Genomic DNA, 23,340 nt, shown 5'->3' with positions numbered 1-23,340 from the left:
TCGGCTACCTGCATGTCAGAGATTGCTTTCTTCCTCTCCAATTACAGAAAAAAAAATATTTCAGTCTCAGTTGTATGATATCTCAGATGCAAGTGGTATGAACAGCATGATACAATGATTAAAAAGCATACTAGAATTGTGATTTAACAGCTTAACCAATTCCTTAAGTTGTATGGAAATGTTATTGAACCAACATGATGAGGGTAAATTTATTATGTTAACATTCGTAATCAACAGGGGATCTTTAGTGAAAGTCACAAGCTAGTAGAATGTGTGATCAACACCGGGTGGAGTAAAATGTGTGATGCGTGCTTTACACCAGCTGCAGAATATGGCTTTCCTATTCTGCTCATACTTCCTTGACAAGCAGAGCAACAGCACGTGAGATTTAGTCCAGCCTTCATCATACAAACGTTATCTTGAAAAGCGGGACATATTTGTTCCTTTCTGTTTTTCTTGATTTACACAAGACTAGGCATTCTGTATGTGATTTAGTGTTAATATAGTGTTTTCAGCGTATTTCAGTCCATCATGAATAATCACTTACAAAGATGCTAATATTTATGGATTTTTGTAAAAATGTCTAAAATCCTAGGGATGTTCGCGTATTTATCCATTGAGAACTTGTAATAGTCAAATTAAGCTTCTCAGATGGGACCCTTGTGTTTTGTAAATTGACTTTTAATATATGTGAGTAATTTCTCAATATATTACTATTGTGTTAGTTACCAGTGAGTTGTTTGTAAGGATTATGGCTGAAAAACATCTACACTTCTAATGTTAATGTAAAATCTGAGCTTTATTTTTGAAGGAAAAAAAAGGTTAAATGAGTTTTAATTTGTTCAGATAGGAAAGATTTCAATTAAGTAAAGTTCAGTCCTCTCATGAGCTGCATTCTTACAGGTGCTTGGCCGTGAGGTTTATACCTCGAACAACCAGCTCGGGGGAGTGCAGATCATGCACAACAATGGAGTCACACACACCACAGTTCCAGATGACTTTGAGGGAGTCTTCACAATCCTGAAGTGGCTCTCCTATATGCCAAAGGTGTAGTACATAACCAGAACTCTGCTGCCGCCTTGTCATCTGGTAGTCAACGTTCATGAACATCATTTACCTGCAAGGGTTTTGATGCCAGCATGTCATTTCAGAATAAGCACAGTCCTGTGCCAGTCCTGCCACCCACCGATTCTGTGGAGAGAGAGATTGAGTTTGTCCCTACCAAAGCCCCTTATGACCCACGCTGGCTGCTGGTTGGGAGACCACATCCAAGTGAGGATCGGCTTTTATCTTTTTTCAAATGCTACTTTTCTCTACATTTAACTGTGCTGTTTTGTTCTCTTTAGAATTGTTCATAGTGCGAAAAACTGTAATTGTATAACATGGAAGCTTAACTCTTGTCTGGATTGTGCACAAAGCCAGGCAAGGTCAAAGTTCATTTCCTCTTGGCATGTATCTCCATGACTGTCTGCAGCTGTAAAAGGAAGTTGGCAGAGCGGCTTCTTTGATCATGGATCCTTCATGGAGGTGATGAGCTCCTGGGCACAGACTGTAGTGGTGGGCCGAGCCAGGTGTGTTTTGCTTATTCTCACAACTCAGATTTCGTGTCAGTTTTTGTTTTATTTCTGTTTCATTAATGCCGTATTGAAAAAAACGCTTTTCAAAAGTTCAAAAAAGCTTTTCAAAAGCTTTTCAAGTTTTTCCATTTTCTGTAACCGTTCTAGGTACTGCATTTTGTCACTGATGGCAGAATGTGGCTTTGTGATTTCTGAATTTTAGAAAATAAAGGTTGATGCCATGATAAGACCCCAAAACTTGTTGCTTTAAACACGCCGACATTTAAATGACTGACATGCCAGAGTGGTTTTATAAAATCAGTGTTGTGAAGATGAAAAGTGATAAGTGTGGTTTTGAGCTGTATGGAAGCCTACCGAGTCTAATCGTGGGGTTGATCTGCCCTGTGTGCTGTTCGACTGGTGGACCTGCAGGTTAGGAGGGATTCCTCTGGGAGTGATTGCAGTGGAGACCAGGACTGTGGAACTTGCTATACCTGCAGATCCTGCAAATCCAGACTCGGAAGCCAAGGTAAGTCTTTAAATTACATCCACCTTAAATAGAATGGATCCGGCGTGTGTAAATGCTACATGTACATGTGTTCAGCAGTCATCATGCATAGACTGGTGTTTATAACATCAGGAGAAAAAAGCAACACTAACAGTTTTTTAGGAAATGGGGTGGAAAGGTGAGAACTCTTGCCTTTATTTTTAGTTAGGTTTTGAAATTTGAAATACATTTTATACTATATCAAGCTGTGAGGCTCATTTCTATAAAACTTAGATTTTGAAAAGGCTGTGCAAAATTTTTCTCTTCTTTCTTAACGTTTTATTGGTTATTCACTGCTTTTTCCACTGTTGCATAATGTCTGAGATGTAACTGACGGTCTGGTCTCCTCCAGCTGGTGCAGCAGGCTGGCCAGGTGTGGTTCCCGGACTCTGCCTTTAAAACAGCCCAGGCCATCCGTGACTTCAGCCGCGAGCGTTTGCCTCTCATGGTCTTCGCCAACTGGAGAGGCTTCTCTGGAGGAATGAAGGGTATGTTGCGGAGCTGCTCTGAGGCCAATCATTTCATTCAAAATGAATGTGTGAGCTACAAAAATGCCTTATTCTTCTGTTCTTTAGTCAAGTAATATGGGTGTGTTCAGTTATTTCAGTTTTGAGAAGTCGGTCATCTCCCGGTTCTTTCATGATGTGGTGGTGTGTTCAACTGTGATGTTTCTCTCTCTCAGACATGTACGACCAGGTGCTGAAGTTCGGCGCGTACATCGTGGACAGCCTGCGGGAGTTTCACCAGCCCGTCCTGGTCTATATCCCTCCTCACGCTGAGCTGAGGGGTGGGTCCTGGGTTGTGATCGATCCCACCATCAACCCCCTCTACATGGAACTCTATGCAGACAAGGAGAGCAGGTACACTTCCTTCTCCTGGCTCCCCTCCTGGTGTCTGGGGATGATATCACAATGTTGGGCTGTTCCCAAGTGGCAGTCATGTTTGTGCTGTGTTGTACATGAGTGCTTTTAAACGACTTTTGCACCATTTCTGGTCAGGTTCGGAACCCCTGACCTTTTCTCTTGTGCGCATATGTGGTCACATTAGTACATCAAAGCTGACAAGGATGTTTTCCTTCCTGCGTAGGGGTGGAGTGTTGGAGGCTGAAGGCACCGTGGAGATCAAATTCCGCAGGAAGGATCTGGTGAAAACCATGCGCAGGATTGACCCGGTGTATGCTGGTCTTGCAGAGCAGCTAGGTAAACGAGGTTTTGCAGATATTCACGTAAGAGCTGTAAACCGCATAACACTGTACAGAACACTCCATATTCTGGCTGCGTAAATACAATATTGGTAATGCGAGCTAGAAACTGTTATTCCATTATCTTGATAGAAAAGCAGTAGCTTTGGGTCCACTCCTGTGTGCATCATTTTGCCGTGCAAGCTCATATACACTGCTGCTCATGGCTGTGACCTGTTAATCCGTGTTCTCGTGGATTCATGTTCAGGGTCTAACTAGAGGTCATAGGCAGAAACCTGGCCTGGAGGAAAGCTACTTTCCCCACCCATTCTTCAAGACTTGAAATATAAAGGAACCTTAAAAAAAACACAAAAGGCTTGCTTGCATTACTGATGATGGAGTGTTTAATGTAATTGATGTATTTGCTTTGATTATTGCAATATGTTATGGGGAACTTTACTTTTAAGTGGTACCATTCCTGTTAACAAGGGGCAGAGCTTCTGAAATACAAAGTAGACTTCAAACTCCACTCCCAGTCTCTTACAGTCCTCAATCATAGTGTTGGTGGGGTAATGATCCCTGATGTACACATTTGTTGTTCCATTATATAACCTTTGATTTATGACAAGCCAGATTTTTACAGAGGGATTTTAAATGCATTTTGAGGTCTTAAAATTACTTACATCTCTTTAGTAATATTAGAGATCTTTAACACTCTTTGTGATCTATTTAACTTGATTAGAATGTTGCAAATTTACCTTGAAAATGATTTGAGGAAATTCTTCAAAAATGCTCACTTGTATTGATATCTTAAATTTGGCTTCCTTTTGTTTTAAATGTCAAAACAACCTCCAGTTAACATATAATTTGATATTCTGATGTGTCTTTTTCCCCACACATTTACACTAAGGCCACAGCAATACGGTGACAGAACCTCAGGTTTTTATAAGAGGAATATAGCAGTGTATGTTTGTGCTCCCTTGCTCCATGTCATTTTAGTTCACGGAAGCCTGCTGAGTCTCGTGGCTCATGATGTAGGCTCTGTCATTTAGGAACACCAGAGCTGTCAGAGACGCTGAGGAAGGACCTGGAGAGCAGACTGAGGGCGCGAGAAGAATTCCTGCTGCCCATCTACCACCAGGTGGCAGTGCAGTTTGTGGACCTACACGACACCCCAGGGAGGATGCAGGAGAAAGGCGTCATCACAGTAAGATCAGATCCTTCATAATTCCCTGGTTCTTTTCATATTCTATGAGAAATTTCTGACGCTAGCGAAGTGTGCGTTACTTGATTCTGAGCTGAAACCATTAGAGTTAGAAGGGTTCTTTTTGTAAGTTTATAGAACAAATTGCCAGCACTGATTCTTTGTTTTTCTCTAAGAAATACCATGATATTCTTGTTTTAATGACTAGGCACCGCACATGCTTGGAGTGGAATGCTTTCTTTTTATCTGTTGTTCTTGATTCTCTTACTTTGTTGTCTTTGTTCAGGCCAAGAGGCCAGCATGGTCTTGGAGTATATTTGTTTTTTCTTCCCTGCCAAGTCTCAGGTGACTTCTCCCATTTCAGGACATATTGGAGTGGAAGAACGCGAGGGTTTTCTTCTACTGGCGTCTTCGGCGCCTCCTGCTGGAGGAGGTGGTGAAGAGAGAGATCCTTGAAGCCAACAGTGAGCTGAGTGATGGACACATCCAGTCCATGCTGAGGCGCTGGTTTGTGGAGACGGAAGGGGCTGTGAAGGTGGGAAAAAGACGATTCTGATGTTTGGGGGAAAGCCAGAATATTAATATTTTAAGAGAGTTCGGAATAAAGTTGGAACAACCTTTAAAGCAAGGGGATATGTTTAATCCAATATGAAAGCTGCTTCAACTGATAAGACACTGGAACAATCTGGTTCCTTTGCCTCATGCTTCCTGCAGGGCAAGTGTTCATCTAGAGGTATGTTGAGGGAAGGTACAGTAGGTAGGGAAGCTACTGTGGTAAAGCTGAACAATTCCGCCGTTCTCGGGGTTTGTGCTGTTCAGAGAGTTAGGTGGCAGCTGGGCTCTGGTCTCAGTGCTGCCCGGTGGCTCTTGCAGGCCTACCTGTGGGACAATAACAAGGTGGTGGTGGAGTGGCTGGAGAAGCACCTGGCCGAGGAGGACGGCACTCACTCCTCCATCAGGGAGAACATCAAATACCTCAAGAGGGACTTTGCGCTGAAGCACATCCGCAGGTCAGTGATCCCCAGCTCCCGGGGTACAGAGCGGCCCATGACGGGAGAGCAGACTACTCTTGGCTTGCTGTCAAGGCCCGTCTCGGTCAGCCATCTTTCATCTGAAGGCTCCCGCTTTTGCATGCCTTAAGTATTTTTTTTTCCCAGTCTGCTTTTCCCTCCTTCTCCTTGTATTCCCTCAGGAAATCAAAGTAAACCTAGCATACGGCCCTCTTAGTTTTCAGAAGGTCTTGGACATGGTTGAGCGATGGTGTGCTCGATAACGGTAGTTCTCTTACTGAGTTTTTTTTTTAAACTAGCTTGGTGCAGGCAAATCCAGAGGTGGCGATGGACTGCATCATCCACATGACCCAGAACATCACTCCTTCCCAGAGAGCTCAGATCTCGCGGCTGCTGGCCACCATGGACAGCACACCCTCCAGCTGAGGCACTGCTGGGCAGTGGACAAATCTTAGAACGCACGCGCACACGGGATCCTCGAAGGATATTCAGGGATGAATTTTGCTGCCAGTCAAAGAGGAGGTTTGGCAGCTGGTTAAAAGCCAGGATTTGGGGGGAGGGTTGAATAAACCCATTTTTAATCTGCTTATTACTGTAGCTGAAAAGAAAAAACTTACTCCTGCGACTTCTACAGTGCTCAAGAAAAAAAAAAGTTTACCACTCGTATCAATATGAAAACACCTTTCTCTAGCATCACCTTCGGTATTGCTGGTTTTTCATATTGCCTAAACTAAATACATTTAAGTCACATTAATACCACCAAGCTGCACAATTGCACAAAGTGCACCATCTTCAGGAGCTGTAGTTTCTTCTGTTCCCCTTCCACTAGTTTATGTATCATGTTCGGCTACAGGAAACCACTGAAATATCCGTTTGACCCCTACTTGGCTCTTCCAGATAAAAATCCAGTCAACTTTTCAAAAAGCTCTTCTGTGCTTCCCATTTGGAAATGAAAATGAAGTTCTTTTAATAGAGACTGAACAATTTAAGATAGTCATGCCTTCCATGTGTTTTCAGGGATTTATGTCTTTATATACTGTAATAAATGAAAACAAAAAAGATGCCTGCAGTAACATAAGTGGACTGCATACCAAAAGATCCCATTTGCAATGCTATCAAGGATCAATGAGAATTCGTTTATATTGCTTAGTTCTTCCTCAGCTCTCCTGTTGGTCTTAGAGCAACATAATCACAGGATCAATTACCTTTTGGTGGCACAGATTTGAAAAAGGGTAGATGTAAAATGAGACATTTTACTCTTTTTTGTGAGTTTTCTACTGATACATTCTATATGAATGAGTAAGTTTCATCATATTGAATGAGGCTTGATTTTTCATAAATCCTGTGGTTAACTAAAACTGACTGCTTACATGACTGAAAAAAATATTTGTATACCTCATGCTCAGATCAGGCTCTGCTCTGTGTCTTATGGACCAGTTAAAGAACAAGTAACTTGTTTTGCTGCCGAACTCTATAATGAGATGTTATTGTTCACTCTGGGGTTTATGAAATTGGGGATGCTATTATTTTAACTTCCTTCTATTGCCAACAAGTAACATGATTTTATGTGATTGTATTTATGGTTTACACCTCTGTAGTAGCCTGTAGTATGAGGAGGCAAATCAGTTTATTAAAGGGAGTCTTAGTCAGTAGAAAAGTACCAATAAATGTCACTGTCTGATAGCTCCCCTTCTAAGACAAAACCACTTCAGCTTTGATGCTCTTTTACTGTATAGAACAGGGCAACAGAGTCAAGATTTTATGAGTGTCTTTTGTCCTGTAAGGGATGAATGACTTATGTTTTGATATGTAATTTGATAAAGATACAAAATGGTTTTATGTAAGGATTAATATCCTCATTTATTTCTGTGGCCTTGGAATGCTATAACCAAAATTGTTGCATATTGTATTTTTGCAAGATACAGACCTGCAATATTTTATTGAAGATGCTGGATCACACTACGTATTTATTATAACACTAGTTTTGAGTATTGAGTATGATGACAGACGTTCAGAGCTGTGTAGGGGGTAATCTGATGAAGTAGCTTTGTAGGATTGCTTTACACATGTTTATAAGTGCAAACATATTGTGCAGTGTTTTACAGTCAATAAACTACTTTCATTGGTATTTGCTCTGTAAGCTGGGTCTTGGATAAAATGATGTTTAAGGGAACTTGAATGTTGTATCTTTATGCTGAATGATGCTCTGTGAAGGAAATTACTTCCAGGGAAATTTGTGCAGAAAAGACGAATTGCATACAACTGTATTTTTTTATCTAAGGTGATAGACATAGGTGTACGCTCAGTTAAAAAGAAAATGAACTATTTTTGCAACCTTTTCAAAGGTCACCTATAAAGTAGGGTTCCCCTTCATTTCCTATCCTTTGAGGGTTGTGCTGAGCCAGAGCTACACTTCATCACAGAAAATGTGTAAACCCTCTCACTCACACACTTTCCGGGACCAATTCAGAGACTATAACCTAGACATGAAGTCTTTGGACTAAGGAAAGAAACTGAAGCTCCTAAAGAAAATCCATATGGAGAGGTGGAGAGCTGTGGACTGTACACCGCAGGTGCCCCAGTCCAAAACCCAACTCAGGACCAGGAGCTGCAGTGCTACGCAGCTGCTCTAGAAGTAAGATTTAAATGTTCCATTTTTTTGTTTCCTACAGTACAGCTGCATTTTCACAACAGTTAGGAATGGAATTAAACTGGTGGGTCCCTGGTTCGGAAGGGTATTCATGAGGTCAAGGGATGGCAGTCTGTTACATAACTAAAATAATTTGGAATATTTAGATCTTTTCAGTTGCTTCCAGGGCCACAGGTGGAGGCGATTTAGGTAATTCTTCAGTAACGCAGCTGACAATCCAAAAGGGCAAGAGTTCTTCATTTTCAGGGCAGGAAACCACTGCTCTAAAGAGTCAAAGAAAGTTTTTTTTTAAACTAAGTTGTCTTGGCACTTAATATTTTTGTTGTGTATCTTTAGTGTGACCTGAGAAATACTTGTTCAGCCTTGAATTTAAGCTTAAAATGTTTTGCACTGTCCCACTAATTTCTCTCATTTACAAAATTGCTTGTTTACCTGGAACAAGCTGGCCTGCCCTCTAACGTTTCAGTGACTGGAAATCATGGTGCGCCTTTAATCCAGTGTTCAAGAAGACTGCGTAAAGCTCACATAGATCACTCCAGTGATCAGTACATGTATGCAAACTAAGGAGTCTGGGTAGATTTTTTTTCCATTCAAATTTATTACTAAGGGTTGGATGGTTTTACATACAGAAATGTAGTTCTTTTCAATTTTTAGTACCTCTGTGTAAAAACCTGAATGTAAAAAAAAAACTTTAAAATGGTTGCAGGAAAAAACACTGTACACACTCTTAGTAAAGAGTGAAGCTGCAATATCCCCAGTTCAGTTTGTTGCCATGTCATGGCACATTCTGATCGTCAAAGTCTCAATTATTTAATGGAACACTCAGAACACGGTAAAATGTGAGGCAATTTCATTAGTATTCCCTCTGAAAGGACACTGCAAAGCTATCAAGAGACAATGGCTACAGCCATTTTTTAGTTCTTCAAATTTTAGATACCATAAGACAACACCAAAGGATATTTTTCAAGGATGAGTTAAACCGGCCTGATTGATTGTTTAGCAAATGGCAATTTGTTGATTCCATAAACTATATTCTGTCAAGGTATATTTTTTCCTCTCACCAAAGTTTTGGTGAAATTTAAGATTTTTTTTAATTGCATATTAAAATTTAATTACATTTTTAAAAAGTCTGTTTTGGACCACTGCATGAAACACATAACTCAACTTAAGGGTAGAAGCAGAGTGATTATTTTTATTTTCTCTTTTGTGATTCAATCAGTGCGCTATTGATGTAGCTCATAATTCGCTTTCTCATTCTGGTACATTAAGGGATAATGCAGCTCAAGAAAATGTAAACACTGCCTGAGTGATGGGTCTCATCACTACTGTGTCACATCAATAAATATAAATAAACATATACACCGTAATACTGTCTAACAAGTACAAAAAGCACAGGACACTTAACTATCGTTGTAAATATAACATTCACAAGAGGAGGTAACAAAACAACTTAATCCAGTTTTGCACTGAAGAAGTGAACTCCTTTTCCAGTGCGTTCTAAACCTTTGGCTGGCCATCAGCATCCTCTTTATATGATCGCTCATAGTGTTCAAAGTTTAAAATGTCCCAACGAGGCCAGTCTCACAAAGCTCCTATTAAAAGACTGGAGCGCTCCAGTACCACAGGTTAGACGTCATCTTCTCCATTATGGTTTATTTTTTGCTTGGAGATCTCGGTACCAGTCCATGCTGGTGATAGGTCAGGTCCAACACAAATACTGTATCTTGAAGAAATAGGTGGCATCAGCTCTCCGCTCAAAATCTGTGTAAGGAATTTCACCGTATTCTGATTAACTGTATTGTGTTGGTTTCACTGCCTTTCTTGTGTGCCTTTGCTACTTTGTGTAACGGCACGAAAAATAAAAATCATAAAATATCAGTCTGCCCTAACCGAGGACAAAGGGATGTTCTTCTGTGAAACCTAGCTGGATGAAAAATGACCCTTGGTACTGCAATCAACTAGCAGTTGCAAGCTGGACTGACACACGTTGTCCCCAAACCTAAGAGGAGGTGGGGTTTGATGCCAGGGAGTGGTTTCAAGAAGTCATTCCACTGTGGAAAAGGGAGATGTTTCATTTTGCGTTATTGTATTCTTTAAGTTCTTGTAGTTTGCCGTGATGAGGTCCGAGGTCTCCAGAAGAAATCCCCTCCTGTACGTGTTAGAGCAGGGCGATGGGTTTGTTGCTGCCCTGTGTGTTCATGCACTGGGATGACACGGAGTCCAGTGTTGTGTAAGTGGTATACAGGCCAGTCACCTGCAGGTCAGAGAAGGAGAGGTCACTGCCCCCAGACACCGGGGTCATGCCAGACGTCCCCAGCTCGCAGTCGGAGAGACGCAGCGGAGAGTTGCTGAAGGCGCCCAGTGATTCCAGGTTGAAACTTTCATCTTTCATATCTTCCCACAAATTTCCTGAGGAGGACATTAATGAGAGAACCTTATCTTAGCAAGTAAGCACTCTCCTGGTCATTGTTAATGACAATTTTGCAACTGGCCTATGGTTAAACTTGAGGTTCCGTTATTCTTTTGCATTATTTCAGGGCATTGCTTTTACACCTGTGATTTTAGGCTACAGTAAAATATAGTGTCCAATACAAATGCCTTGTGACCAGTTTCTTACAGTTGTTAAATGCGGTTAATACTCTCAGGACTGTGGCTTTGCACGAGAGACGAGGCCAAAAAGCACAAACAAGGCCCGGCCAAGCAAACTGACACAGCGGTGCGAGCATCTTAGCTATAAAATGGTTTCCATTTGTTACAGGAAACCAATGGAAGAGGTAAGTTTCTTTTATTTGAAAAAATCCTAAAATAAGCAACTGTTGCCTGTTGATTAAGAGTACTCGAGCATTATACCCAGCTACATTAGTATTAAGTAATTCCTAAGACGCCCTGTTAGACTGTGCTTTTCCTGAGAAAAGGATAAAGAAATGAGGGAGCCCGGAGGTGTGTGGGCTGCAAGACTCACCCTGTAAAGCGAAGTCCATGATGCTGGGGTCCAGAGAGTCCACCTCGGCGCTCATGTCGCCATGCAGGCTGTAGAAGTCTTGCGCCGGCTTGCCGTGCTGGGGGGCGAGGGGGCTGTGGGAGAGGTCGGGCACGGCGTGGAGGGGTGGGGTCTGGGCCGGGGCGGGCGAGCCGGGCGCCAGGCGGGCCTGTGCCTGCAGCTGGTGGTGGTGCAGGGGCAGCGACTGCAGGGACAGGGTCATCACGGGCTGGGGCGGCAGCGGGGGGTGCAGGGTCAGGCCGCCCTGCCCGGGGGGCAAGCGGGTCATCCCCGGGTCACACGCTTTCCGGCGGCAGCTCTCCGGCCGGTCCGTGATCAGCTTGTCGAGCTCGTCTGCGTGGAGAAGGGAGGGTTCAGAATTTCATTAGTAACATTCTTTCATGACGCGCTTATCGATTTCCATCCTTTCCTGTTAAGTGGAACAGATTTGTGCCAAACACTTTTACCCTTTTGGAAGGATTAAAGTGTTCATTTCCCTGGGTAGAAACTGTCAAGGGGTTTATAATATATTGCCAACCATCCATTTTCTAACCCCTTCAGGGTTCCGGTTCAGGGCTGCAGAGGAGTCGGAGCCTATCCCAGCAAGCAACAGGCACACGGCAGGGTACACCCTGGAAGGGACCCCAGTCCATTGCAGTTTAAGTATGTTTCTAAATTCGAATTCATCATGCTGGTAGTGGAATCACAGAGCTGAGCCCCAGTGTCCTCTGGGCCCGGGCGATCTGCTGAAGAGCCGGGCCGTGACGCACCTGGGTTGGCCATGCTGCGCCGGATGGCCGGCAGGTCTTTGCGTTTCCACTTCTGCATCTCCTCCTCCATCTTGTCGATCTTGGCGGGGTTGAGGGCCCACAGGCAGCCCTTGCGTGAGGAGCCGCTCATCTTGTTTTCCACCTTCTCGAAGCACTTGTTCAGGGACAGGTTGTGCCGCACTGAGTTTTTCCAGCCATCTGGGGCCGTCTGCAAAAATGGAAGCAATCCAATATTTCATCAATTCCTCGAGTCACCTCCCCCCCGCTTCTCTGCTTACTGTATTTGATGAGTCCTTGCAGGGGCCTGTCTCGTTGCCTCGTTTTCCTGCTTTCTGTCAGGTACTCGCCCATCCTTACCTTGAAGTAGGGAAAGTGTTCCTTCATAAAGCTGTAGATTTCGCTGACTGGGAGGCTGCCGGTCTTGCTGTTCTTCAGAGCCATAGCAATCAGGCAGCTGAAAAGGAAATCTCTACGTTATAAACCACGCAGACGCCAGGTGACCTTCACAGCAGCTTCTTCTGACTTGTGGAGAAAACTGAGTGAGTGATCAGACTTGGAAAAGACCGATTTTGAACCTTTTTTAACTATTTTAAAAAGCAAAATGTATTAAGCAAAAAAACTTCACAGACAAAAAGCAAAAGAAAACCAAGCTCTCCATTGAACTCTGCATATACTTCAGATATACTATAGTTTTTCCCGGGCAGCTACCCCAGTTTAACTGCTACCTAAATCCACTGTATATGAATGACCAACTTTTTGGTCTTTGGTCAACTGACCCACAGAGAAACATTCTCTGTGAATAACCACATGAGCAAATTAATTGATTCCATTCAGTTAACAAGCGGTCACAGGTGAGCTAGGCACAAGACGGCCCTTTCTACTGCAGCTTGGGCATCTTTCAGCAGGTTCCAGCCTCTCAGAGCTGTCCCCAGCCACGTGCTGTAGTGCGATTATTTATCCCAGCAGCGGGCAGTCACTTGAATGGGATGACAACAAGCCGCTGAGGCCTCACCTGTAGGAGTAGATGGGCTTGGGGTAGGACTTGGGCTGCAGGTCCTGGCTGTTGTGAGGGGCGAGGCGGGGCTGGCTGAACGGGCTCTGGCTGCTGTAGGATGTGTTACTATAGAGACCAGCTGGGGAGCACTGTGGAGGGATAATAACAGGGGTGAGACACTGGGGAAGGGAATGTCATCGATTGAGCATCAGTGCCGGTGTTTCTTCCCTTTGACTTCAATATCTATATAGGGTTCCATTAAGTCAATACCAAAAGCTCTAGAGTAGATAAATCCTAGCTATGACTGAACTAACATTAGAAGAAATGTACAGAAACCAAGACATTTGATGGCATTTACAGCAAATACATAGTTGTCACTGTGCTGAAATGGTGTGTTAGGCAACTGTAATCAGACACCTCAGACATAAAAAAAGCACTTTTTATATTTAAGTGCAACACATTTTGACCTATTATGTTTTTGAAAATTACTCCAACTGTGAACAAAATACAACTTATATTTTTGCTGTACACTGTTTGTAATAGCAGCTCCATGGGAAATGTCTTGTATTAAAACAGACCTTGGTTCTACACATCTCAACCCCCAAATTTCTCAGGGTAGACACACTTCTCTGCTGATCTTTTCTACATGGGCCACACCCCAGTGGCAGGACCCTGTTGGTAGAAGGTGGTACCTGCTGGCCGGCCTGGGCAATGGAGAAGACTTGCTGAGCGGAGGGCTGGTAGACTGAAGGGGGGGACTGGAATCCGGGGGAGGGCTGGCCACTGATGGAGTACTGTGGGATCTGTGAAAAATTATGGACTTTACATCAGTTCTATTAATTACATTTATTACATTCACATTACAGTAAATAAACAAAAAGCAGAGCATTCTTATTTGAGGATTCCTTCAATATTTATGCTTCTCTTTTTATATTGAAAGTGCTGTATATTTGCAATTGCTTAACGGCACACATTTTCTATTATGCAGTACTGGGCTCATGTATTGCATCAGTGTCCCAGACGATTCTGTAATTGGTCATAGAATACCTACTTTGCACAATGTACTGATTTATTCCTGAAACTCGTGTAACAAGTTTCATTATTTTAATATCCAGATGTCACCTTTCAAATGTCCTATGCCATTAGTTTAAGCCCTGAGTGTCCAGTAAGTCCACATATACTGTACAAATAAAGACACAAAATGTTCACACTGTATGCTGCAAATTGCACACCATACAATCCACTTGTAAAGAAATCTGCTGTGATGCTTACATTTCCACTGTGTGTTGCCATTGCACTCATTCCCAGAATGCTGTTCTGCATATTGCTCTGCAGGTGAATCATGGTCCCTTGTCCTCCAGCTACATTCACGTTGTTCATCTGGGCTGAGAATCAAAGATGATCACTTTACAAAACTGAAAACGTCAATTTGTCTTTTCCCGTGTTTTAGTGTAAACTGAACCTTAAAATATTTCTCTAATTCTTCCATTAAGGCCTTAATCAAATTTTAATTTCTAGAGACACCCGCTCTGTGTCCCCAAATTTTAATTTTGACCAAGCCTAGTACAAGAATACACTTGGAATATTGTGTCCAAATGTTGTTTTTCTGTTGCAGTTGTTTTTGCAAAATATCACAATGCTTTTGTGAGTTCTATTATGAAGAATAAAGCATGCTGGTAGATATTGCAGTATCCTATATGTCAGAGTACACTGAACTACAGTATCTTCCTGAGTCAATGCAGGTGTGGTGCTGTGTCAGTGTTGAGGTTCAGCTACCTGGCTGCTGCAAGGCGTTCTGGGAGCTCATGCTGAAGTCCAGGCGGCCTGTGGCCATCTGCTGCAGTCGGGGGACGTCCACTGAAGTCAGCCAGGACAGCGACTGCAGGTCACTGGGGAGCTCATCCTCGCTAAGCTGGGAGGGGTCTGTGGTCAGCAATCTGCAGGTAAGCATGAGCAAGGTTCAAGAATCCCGTTTAAAATGCACATTTTAAACTGGCCCAGTGTTTTCTTCGACCTTTATACAGTATGTGTGTAATTTTATGTCCAATTTGTTTATTGGTTTTTCAGGAAAAAGAATATTGTGTGTGAATTTTTAAAGCATTGAAAGGCGGGTTCCCATCGTTTTGATAACATCACTGTGTTTCACATTTAAGGAACCGTGATTTGCTGTTGTGTTCACTCCTCCTCTTTTAAAGGTGCAGATTTGCAAGAGCTCCAAGCTGGCTTAACGCAGGTTTGTGCGGTACCAGAGGAAGTACTGTTACAGTATGTTCAGGACCTGCACCCTGGTTCTGAGCAGAGTTTATGAAGATCCATGCCTTCTCAAACTGAGTTGGCATTGGTTTCTTTTGAAGCCATTCACACAAGTCAGCAGACTGAGCTAGAATCACTGTAGAGGCAAAGAGGCTTAGCTTTTGCATTATGAGGTCACTTGTTGATCTTTAATTTTGAGGGCTAGGTGAATGGCTCTTTTCCATTTTGTTCTTAAATGTGATTTTTCTATGTGCCAGTGCAAAGTTCAAGTTGGTCAAGTTCAAATTCTTAATGGTTGCTTTAAAAATATTCAAAAACCATAATCATAAATCAACAGTAAAATAAAGTACAATAATTTTATTTGAAGAAATCTGATATTTCTGATATTTAAATGCAGTCATTTTAAAACTTCACGTGCCTAATAAGTAGCAGGGGCCAACCGAACTACGTGTACGGCATATATCATGGCTTATTATACATGCGTTGTTTTACTGCTGGGTAGAGAAAAAAGAACTGAATAAATAAAAACCAACAAATCACTTTTCCTGCAGCGCTTAAACGTCTAATCCTGCCACTTGAGTGCCTATGGCATAATGAGAAATCTGTACTCCCTCTCTCTCTTTTTCTTTGTAAAGGAAATGGAGATGGCTGCTAAAAAGAGAGACCCTCCCACTTGAATCCTCTCCAATCTTCCCCACACTCCTACTGTAGACGGAGAGTGCAATAATTAGGATCTCCATGGTAACCACTGCTATTCAGTTATTTTGCGAGACCAGGCACTGTAGGGTCCAGAAAAAAAAACCCCATCAGGTGACCAAACTCTCTCCTTCACCATTGGCTGAATCATAAGTAAACAAGGGCATGAAATAATTTGAAATGTGGGGTAGGCCCATGTTATTTGCAACAGTTGGCTTCTCTATTGAAAGATGATCACCCATTGTATTGCAAACGACTGGGGCCCAGTGGCACGTGGCCCTGTTGTTCCCTAGACCCTTCCTTAATTGTTTTTTCAGCCCACCCCCCCCCCTTCATTTTTTTAACCTGCCCGCTTGCATTAATCTGGCGGAATGACAGTGGACTCACGGGGGGGACAAATGAAGTGCCATCTGCTTCCCTGTCCTGTTCCGGCCCTCTTACACCGCCTCGCCCCCGCTGGTGCGCTGCACAAGGTTCAAGGGGGCGGTGGGGGTCAAGCTGCACTGCACACGCCTCCTGTCACCCGATAAATCTTAAATCATTTACCCCAGCCCAGCGCGCAGCCTCCATCCTCGCAGGCTGGCCTTAGTTACCCTCGCCTGGCAGGAGGAAGGTCTACAGAACCGGCCTACTCGCCCAGGGCCGGCCCCAGTTTCAAACGAAACCCAACGAAACCTGATTTTATCTCTTGGCTTTGTCATTTGAAGACCTCTCCCCCATCACCGCAAGTGATGTAACCCTTATTTCATCCTCGAAAGTTCAGAAATATTAACCGACCGCTGATATTGTAGCCCGTGTGTGTATTAAAGTACCATCATCTTCTTTTGCAAACAGTCAGGGAGGTAAGAATCGTAACCAGTGGGACTGAGAATCATTGCGCTGTGCTTGACTGGAGGTGAGGAAATGCATGAGATGGATTTAGCTGGGTAGATACACAAACAATCCCACAACTTCCTGGGACAAAATAAACTCTGCACTTTCTTTACCATTTGCAGTATACTCCTACGACAGGGACACAAACCTTGCTTATTGAATTAACAATGCAATTACCTATAAAGACCTTTAATTGCTTCTATGTATCCATTTAGGTAACACTACAAAAAAAATCAAATTTACATTCTCTTTTCTTGGAATAGTGCCCTTACAATTCAATTGACACTCATACACTTGAGTGGGCCCTCAGCAAAGTAGAATCTCATGAGTAAGAAGAGAATCTTGAATTGAGGAGTTATAAATCTCCTGGTGGAGCACGGAAGTTCCTTTTGTACATGAAGTTGTCCGCCACTCCTCATAAATTCAGAACCCCGATTTTTATTTTAATGACTTAACCTTGGCCATTCATTCTAGATTATTTTATTTTCCTCCGTAAAGCTATTAGAAATCAAGCAACAGCTAATCAATCTGCATTTCATTGCAGGGCGTGATGTGTTCAGAATGTCCTGTTGCTATAGCTCAGTCTGTTATGCTGCAAGGTCACACAAAGTTTGTATGTACAGAACATGAAATTGGAAGGGCTCTTGAGATAACAGCACCACGTCACAAGTAGTGTACGCAGGACAGAAACCATTAAAACAGAATGGCCAAATAAGGAACAACCAGAGATTTCGTGAGAAATCAGAATTTTAATTTTACCAACGAGAGGGGGCTGTGGTCCCCGTCTTGCTCATTCAGTAGTTAGCAGCTAACGGATCGAAGCCTCTCTTGCAATATAGTTGCGTTTTCTTAAACAGTACATCAGATCATAAAATGGAAGAATTTATGATTGTTTCACTGTGTTTTAAAAATAAAATGCAGGCTATGTAAGAAACATCTAATGCCCATTTCCATCTTTTCTTCAAAGAGGCTAAGCATGTTTCTAATATATAAACCTAAATATATTTATCTAAAAAAACTATTTCAAGCTTGCATCTCCCAGTCAAGAATGAAGGCTAGATACACTCTTTTTGATCAATTAGTTGCCAAAAGATTTTCAGCGCCTTCTGGGGTCAGACCATATAAAGAAGGATCAGCTGTATTCCATGTTTCTTGGTTGGAAAAAGAGGTGAGCTTTAGAAAAGAGGTGAAAAGAGTAAATTGTATATTAATATAACGGATACCTTCTGGGGAAGCATGGTGGCTTCACAGCTCCAGGGTCCTGGGTTCGAATGTGGCTCTGTCTGTGGGGACCTGGCATGAACCCCGATTTAATCCCACAGTCCAAAGACATGCAGACCAGACTAATTGCAGTCTCCGAACTGCACGCCGTATGCATGCGAGTGAATGTGTCTGTGCGCGCCTCGCCCAGACTGTAGACACGCCTTGTACCCTGTTCCGCCGGGTTAGGGTCCGGCTACAGCGACCCTCCAGGATAAATTAGCAACTGGGAAAGGATGGATAATGCTTTTTAAAGGAAGCACGTTGACAATATGAAATAATCCAAGCAGAAGTCTGTAATGTTGTTTAGGGCTGTATGGGACTTACCGAACCTTAAGTAACTTCCACAAAGGTTACTGCAACATAATTAGACGAATCAAAGTAAACTCGTAGAATAGGGCTTCAGCCCCGTCCAAAGCAAACTTACATCTTGGAAAACCTCCGGAGGTTTTGTAAAACGAAAACTCGCTTGGGAGAAGGGGAGTGTTAGCAGAATAACAGTACATTTAAATATTGTGATTGCGAACAATGACATATTTTTTAATCGTTTCCTTCGTGATTTATTAAAATAAATATTAGCTTTGTTTTCCAGTCTTCAAAATACAAGCATGTTAGCTGGACTATTCTGCCAAGACGTTAGTGTTCAATGGTAACTTTCGCCGCGATCCTTTTTGGAGAGACAGTAGTTTTTCGGAAGATTCCTGAGGATCTAAGGATCACGATCGTTAGATCCGTCCCCAGACAGTTTTCTAGTCATCTAGTCCTTAGAAAGCCCAGGGGCTCATTGTACCTCGTCCCTCGTTACTACCGTATCAAATTCAGGAGCTATTTTACGTCTCTCTCCCCTTAACAGTTTCCCTAACAACGCCTTTACTATAGCGTTCTACTAAGCAGCTCTAGCCTTTACAAAAGCCTCAGTCATAGTAAGAACGACCACCGGTTTTAATAGGGCTGTTTCCCAAGAACGTTTCTTAACATGTCTTTTCTTATCTGTGCACACAGTCTAACAAATAATGGGGACATCTAAACAAGGGTCATTCCAAAGACCAAAACCGATGATGGAACATTTACATATGCAATTGTGATTTAATGCAAAATGCACGTTTTAAATATTTGGGAACTCTAGAAATATTCATCCGAACTTGGACCATGTGAAGACGTTTACCCACTCCACTACAAATGAGCACATTAGCGCTGGGAGTTTTTTATTTGCCATTACCCAGTTAAAATGCCATCTCAGTATTTCGAGGATGACCAGTGAATCTCATCAGTGCATTTCCACGCGGTCAGTCAGAAGACATGACTCGTGTCTGCAGACGGACAGACGTGTCTTCGGATGCGCGCGGCAGGCACGCGCTCCGGAGCGGTCTTCTGCAGGAGCTGCACTCTGCGCGCTCGCGGTCCCGCCCGCTCGGGGTAGCGGAGCGTTCGTGCACTATCCAGCGCCACTTAAAATGCTCTCGGTCCCGAAAGACGTCCATTAAAAGTACCTGAAAGGAGCGTCGTTCACGGCTTATTAATCCAATGTCAGGGTGTGAATCCACCAGTTACAGTGACTGCTCAAAAGCGAATGCCAATAGCAACAGGTAAACAAACATTGCAGGCATACTCCCATAAGAGCCCGGTCATGCGTTCATCTGCACACTGTAGAAAGTAAGAATCGGTGCAGAGCGATTTCCAGAGTGCTCACTACAGACTATCTGGTGCGTTACTGCACAGTTGCATGAGATTTAGCAAGCATTCAATCGCAGTACAAACGTCATTAAAACCCAAAAGACAAGTTAGCGCGGTTATGTAGCCCCTAATATAGCCCTAGGGTGAGACTTTGTAACGAATGGCGCTTTTGAACCCTTAAAAATAGTTTTACAAATACGGTTTGCAAATGAGTTGTATAGAGTTCGCAATGCGAGTCTGCATCACCATAACGACGCCTGATGTTTGAATTACGATAAGCAACTATCCCTTACCTTCCCGCACCAGGTCAATGGGTAATATTAGATTGCACTCAGCACATATACATAATTGCATAAAACAAACACATTCACCCATCATCGCAGCACAACAATTAGCCTTGCATTTCGGATAATGGCGTAGGGTCAACATATTCGTGCACAATTCCATACCCAAAGTGCTACTGCGTGCATTCGTTTTTGAATGTATATTCTTGTCAATGGGAAAAGGCAAAGTTTGTACAACAAGACGTGTATAGTGTCTCTGTCCCTTACAGAACAGAAAAAGAAAATCGGTCGCATAAGGTTTCCCAGAGCAGCCCTTGCGCGCCTCGCTAATTGGAGGCCATTACCGCTCATCAGTGACCCCGAGAGCCCTCCGCCAAGCGCCTACCCGCCCGATCCGGGGGCTCAGTCCCTCCGTGTGCCGCCAGCAAGAGTGTGTAAACAGAGCTGATGGGTTCTGACAGATGCATTCAGACCGCAAATCACTTATTCTCGTCGTCGTTTTGTACTCGAGATTCCCAGAAAAGACAGATACGAACGTTTTACTCGTGGAAAGCCGCACAGGCGTGCAGCGGTTTCAAGTACCCCCCCAGCTGCGTTTCCAGCACACTTCCTCCAGACTGGAAAAACACGGGTTTGTCGGGCAGTAACTGCTGCCTGGGAGCAAAGCTAACCCCGCGTTAGAGTAAAGGAAGTGGTTAATTCTGATATTTCATTTTACAATGCGCAAACTCATTCCCCGCTTCGGTCATTCCTTTTTCCCAAATCGACCCAGCCGAAGAGCTAATTCCGAAGCTCCATTTAAAAAAAAAATGTATTCATAGCAATGCCTTTGTCCATAAGATTAACACAAACTTTCAAACTTGTCAGTGCAAACTAATAATAACAACAGCAACAGCCTTACCTATAATCCTGCGCTGAAGGGTGGTGACTTTGTCCTGAATTTCCAAGAATTCCTGACATCCTGGAGGTAATTCCGCTTTCTATCATCTCCTAAAAAATAAACGGTTTTGCCTTATGATTTCTAGGTTTCGTCTGAAATAAAATAAATGCCCCCCCCCCTGACGTTTACAAAAAAAACATATCTAAACTTCTTATGAAAAGCTAATGTACTTAACCCAGCATGGCTTCCTTATCAACAGCATCATACATTTAAAACCCGGGCCTGGCGTTACCCTTTGACATGTTTGTCATATTGTACTAGAATCGCATTTTGTCGCAAGTGAACGACAGTCACTTCAGTGTCTTTCTGAAATTTCCCCCAAGTTACTATACCTAGTAATTTTTTTTTAAAGTGTACTTAATGATAAGAAATAAATTGTTCTGTAAGCCAAACAAACAAGTACTAGAAGGAACTACAGTTTCGAAACGACTGTAATACATTTTATTGTGGATGGCAGATGTCAACACGGTTCATTGTGTTTTTAAAAGGAAGATCAGCAGCAATCTCGGTGCGTAAAATTAATGACAACAGAGTAACTCACAGACTGGCTCAGGACAGTTTCGCAACAATGTCCTTCCTTGTAGCCGAACCAGATGAAAGCCCCCGAAACCAAACGGGAAAACTTGACTGGAAAGTGCGCTAATTTTCCAGCAAAACGGCTGCCTCGTCGTAGGGTCGCCCCCAAATGCCACACAGTAAAGAAAATAACAGCACCGGCTGCACCTTTTTTTTTTGGCACTGCTGCTTTTCTATTCGTTTTTAAGATTTAAAGAGGTAAGGGAGAAAGAGAAGTCGTACCTGTCCGGGGTACAAACGCCGAAGTCCTGGTGGGCTGTCTCTGTGTGTGCGTCTTTGTATATTGACTGCGCACTTGTCTCTCTCCAAACCGTTTTTAAATTTCCCTCTCTGGCGCTGTCCAGCCTTGGGACATGCGCACTGATCGCACAGGGGTCTCGCTCGGTGTGATGAGAGAGATCAGTTCAGGGGGGCCGGGTCGTAAAAGTTCAGCAGTTTTCTCCCGCAAGATAACCTGTGTGACACGGACATCATATGAAATTAAACCCCACCTCCTCCTCCTACTACTCTTCGTCCTCCTCTGGATGGAATAGAAACAGCCCGTCTTTTTCTCTCCGTCCCGTACGTGACTTTTTGTTCTGTTTTTTTTTGGGACGTCCAGTGATTTTCAGGTCCACATATTCTTCCCCCAACCACTGAATCACACCATTAAAAATAACGATGGGCGTTAAAAAATACAGTAACCTCCCACTATCTGGAGTCCAGCTTCGAGATTTCTACACCGATTTATATATCATGTTACGGTCTAGATCTTTGAGCCGCTAAAACCTTTAGCTTTTGGGCCGTCTTTATTTTTTATTTTTTTTAATGTATGCTCTGGTTCCGGATGCGAAAGCTGAGGAGTCACAGAGGCAGAGCTGGGGTGCTTTTGAAGAAATCCTATCCCCAGGCAGATGCAGTGTCGTTTCTGAAAAGACCGCAAGGTGTGTGGGCAACAGGTGCAGCAGTCGCCGGCTGAGCCCTGATTCCTTAGCTACCTGACAAAAAAATAAAGAAAAAAAAGCCTTAACGTCCTAGACATGAAGCCAACACGCCGACAAACTGAGCTATCCCGAGCTCATGCTGGTTTCGGGATCCATGCAATCACAGCGGCCTTCATTTGTGTTTAAAGTGGAGAGTTTTTAAAGTTTTCCAAACTTTTTTTTGTAGCCCTTCTCCCCAGTCCCCCAGCTCCCCCCCAAATTCTCCGCGGAAATTTTTAATCCTTCCAATTTCGGGTAGCGTCTCCCTCTTCCACGGTCTTTCTGACTCCTCGTTTGTGGGTCTCCCGGGCTGAATGAAGCCGTTGACTCAAGGGCCAAAACACTAGACCGAGAAACTCGCTTCCCCGCCGCTCTGCCCGCGTCTCAGCCCCGCGGCTTCAGCGGGAAAAGGTGGCCGGGGTGGCGCGGGGGCTGGAGGGGGGAGGAGGGCAGAAAAGTCCTGGGAATATACGGCTCATACTGTACCAAAGAGCAAAAGCGAGCCTAGATAATCAACAGGGTGGGGACTGCAAACAAGAACTTCGTATTACTGCATCAAAAGATTAGAAACTTGTCTTCGTTGTATACTGTACTTAGATAAAAGCCTACGTCAGTCGTAGACGTCTGTACACAGTTACCAGATTTGAAGGGGAAAGGTTTTCCCCGTCTACCACAAGGGGCATGGCAATCACCTTGGCAGTTTATTCCTGAAGGCACGCGTAGATTTGTTTTTTAAAAAATATTCAAACCGAATGTTCTGTTTTGCGCGGCCGTTCGGTCAGGTGTCATTTTGACACCTCGACCCGTCCTGACGTGCCTCACCCTGGGTCCCCCAATCCCCTCCTCTCTCCCCCAAACCCCCCGGCTGTCGGGTGACATTGTGTGCGAATCGTTTTTATCAATGCGTGCTTCTGACAGGATGGGAAGTTTT

At 43.4% G+C, this 23,340-nt stretch overlaps 2 protein-coding genes across 11 annotated transcripts in view; one reads left to right on the top strand and one right to left on the bottom strand.

Moving 5' to 3' along the window:
* Positions 1 to 7,625, top strand: part of acacb (acetyl-CoA carboxylase beta) — a 36,794-nt gene extending 29,169 nt beyond the window's left edge. For all 10 annotated transcript variants that reach the window (XM_006640212.3, XM_015366260.2, XM_015366259.2 and 7 more), the window contains 11 exons: positions 904 to 1,047; positions 1,152 to 1,272; positions 1,475 to 1,571; positions 1,989 to 2,085; positions 2,456 to 2,591; positions 2,786 to 2,963; positions 3,190 to 3,302; positions 4,336 to 4,490; positions 4,852 to 5,022; positions 5,361 to 5,497; positions 5,797 to 7,625. In XM_006640212.3, the coding sequence (XP_006640275.3) occupies positions 904 to 1,047; positions 1,152 to 1,272; positions 1,475 to 1,571; positions 1,989 to 2,085; positions 2,456 to 2,591; positions 2,786 to 2,963; positions 3,190 to 3,302; positions 4,336 to 4,490; positions 4,852 to 5,022; positions 5,361 to 5,497; positions 5,797 to 5,923 (1,476 nt within the window). In that variant the 3' untranslated portion in view covers positions 5,924 to 7,625. The remainder of the gene's footprint in view (positions 1 to 903; positions 1,048 to 1,151; positions 1,273 to 1,474; positions 1,572 to 1,988; positions 2,086 to 2,455; positions 2,592 to 2,785; positions 2,964 to 3,189; positions 3,303 to 4,335; positions 4,491 to 4,851; positions 5,023 to 5,360; positions 5,498 to 5,796) is intronic.
* Positions 7,626 to 8,723: 1,098 nt separating this feature from the next.
* Positions 8,724 to 22,620, bottom strand: foxn4 (forkhead box N4). Its single transcript, XM_006640210.3, has 10 exons — positions 21,670 to 22,620; positions 20,833 to 20,921; positions 14,668 to 14,828; positions 14,164 to 14,276; positions 13,584 to 13,694; positions 12,910 to 13,040; positions 12,255 to 12,351; positions 11,898 to 12,105; positions 11,110 to 11,481; positions 8,724 to 10,556 (listed from the first exon to the last, which is right to left on the bottom strand). Exons 2-10 carry the CDS (start codon positions 20,916 to 20,918, stop codon positions 10,306 to 10,308), a joined length of 1,530 nt encoding a protein of 509 aa, XP_006640273.1. The 5' UTR covers positions 20,919 to 20,921; positions 21,670 to 22,620; the 3' UTR covers positions 8,724 to 10,305.
* Positions 22,621 to 23,340: the final 720 nt, after the last annotated feature.

Source organism: Lepisosteus oculatus, chromosome 22 (assembly GCF_040954835.1).
Source record: "Lepisosteus oculatus isolate fLepOcu1 chromosome 22, fLepOcu1.hap2, whole genome shotgun sequence".
NCBI lineage: Eukaryota > Metazoa > Chordata > Actinopteri > Semionotiformes > Lepisosteidae > Lepisosteus > Lepisosteus oculatus.
The sequence above is the reverse complement of the archived record's forward strand: the minus strand, read 5'-3'. Positions and strand labels throughout refer to the sequence as shown.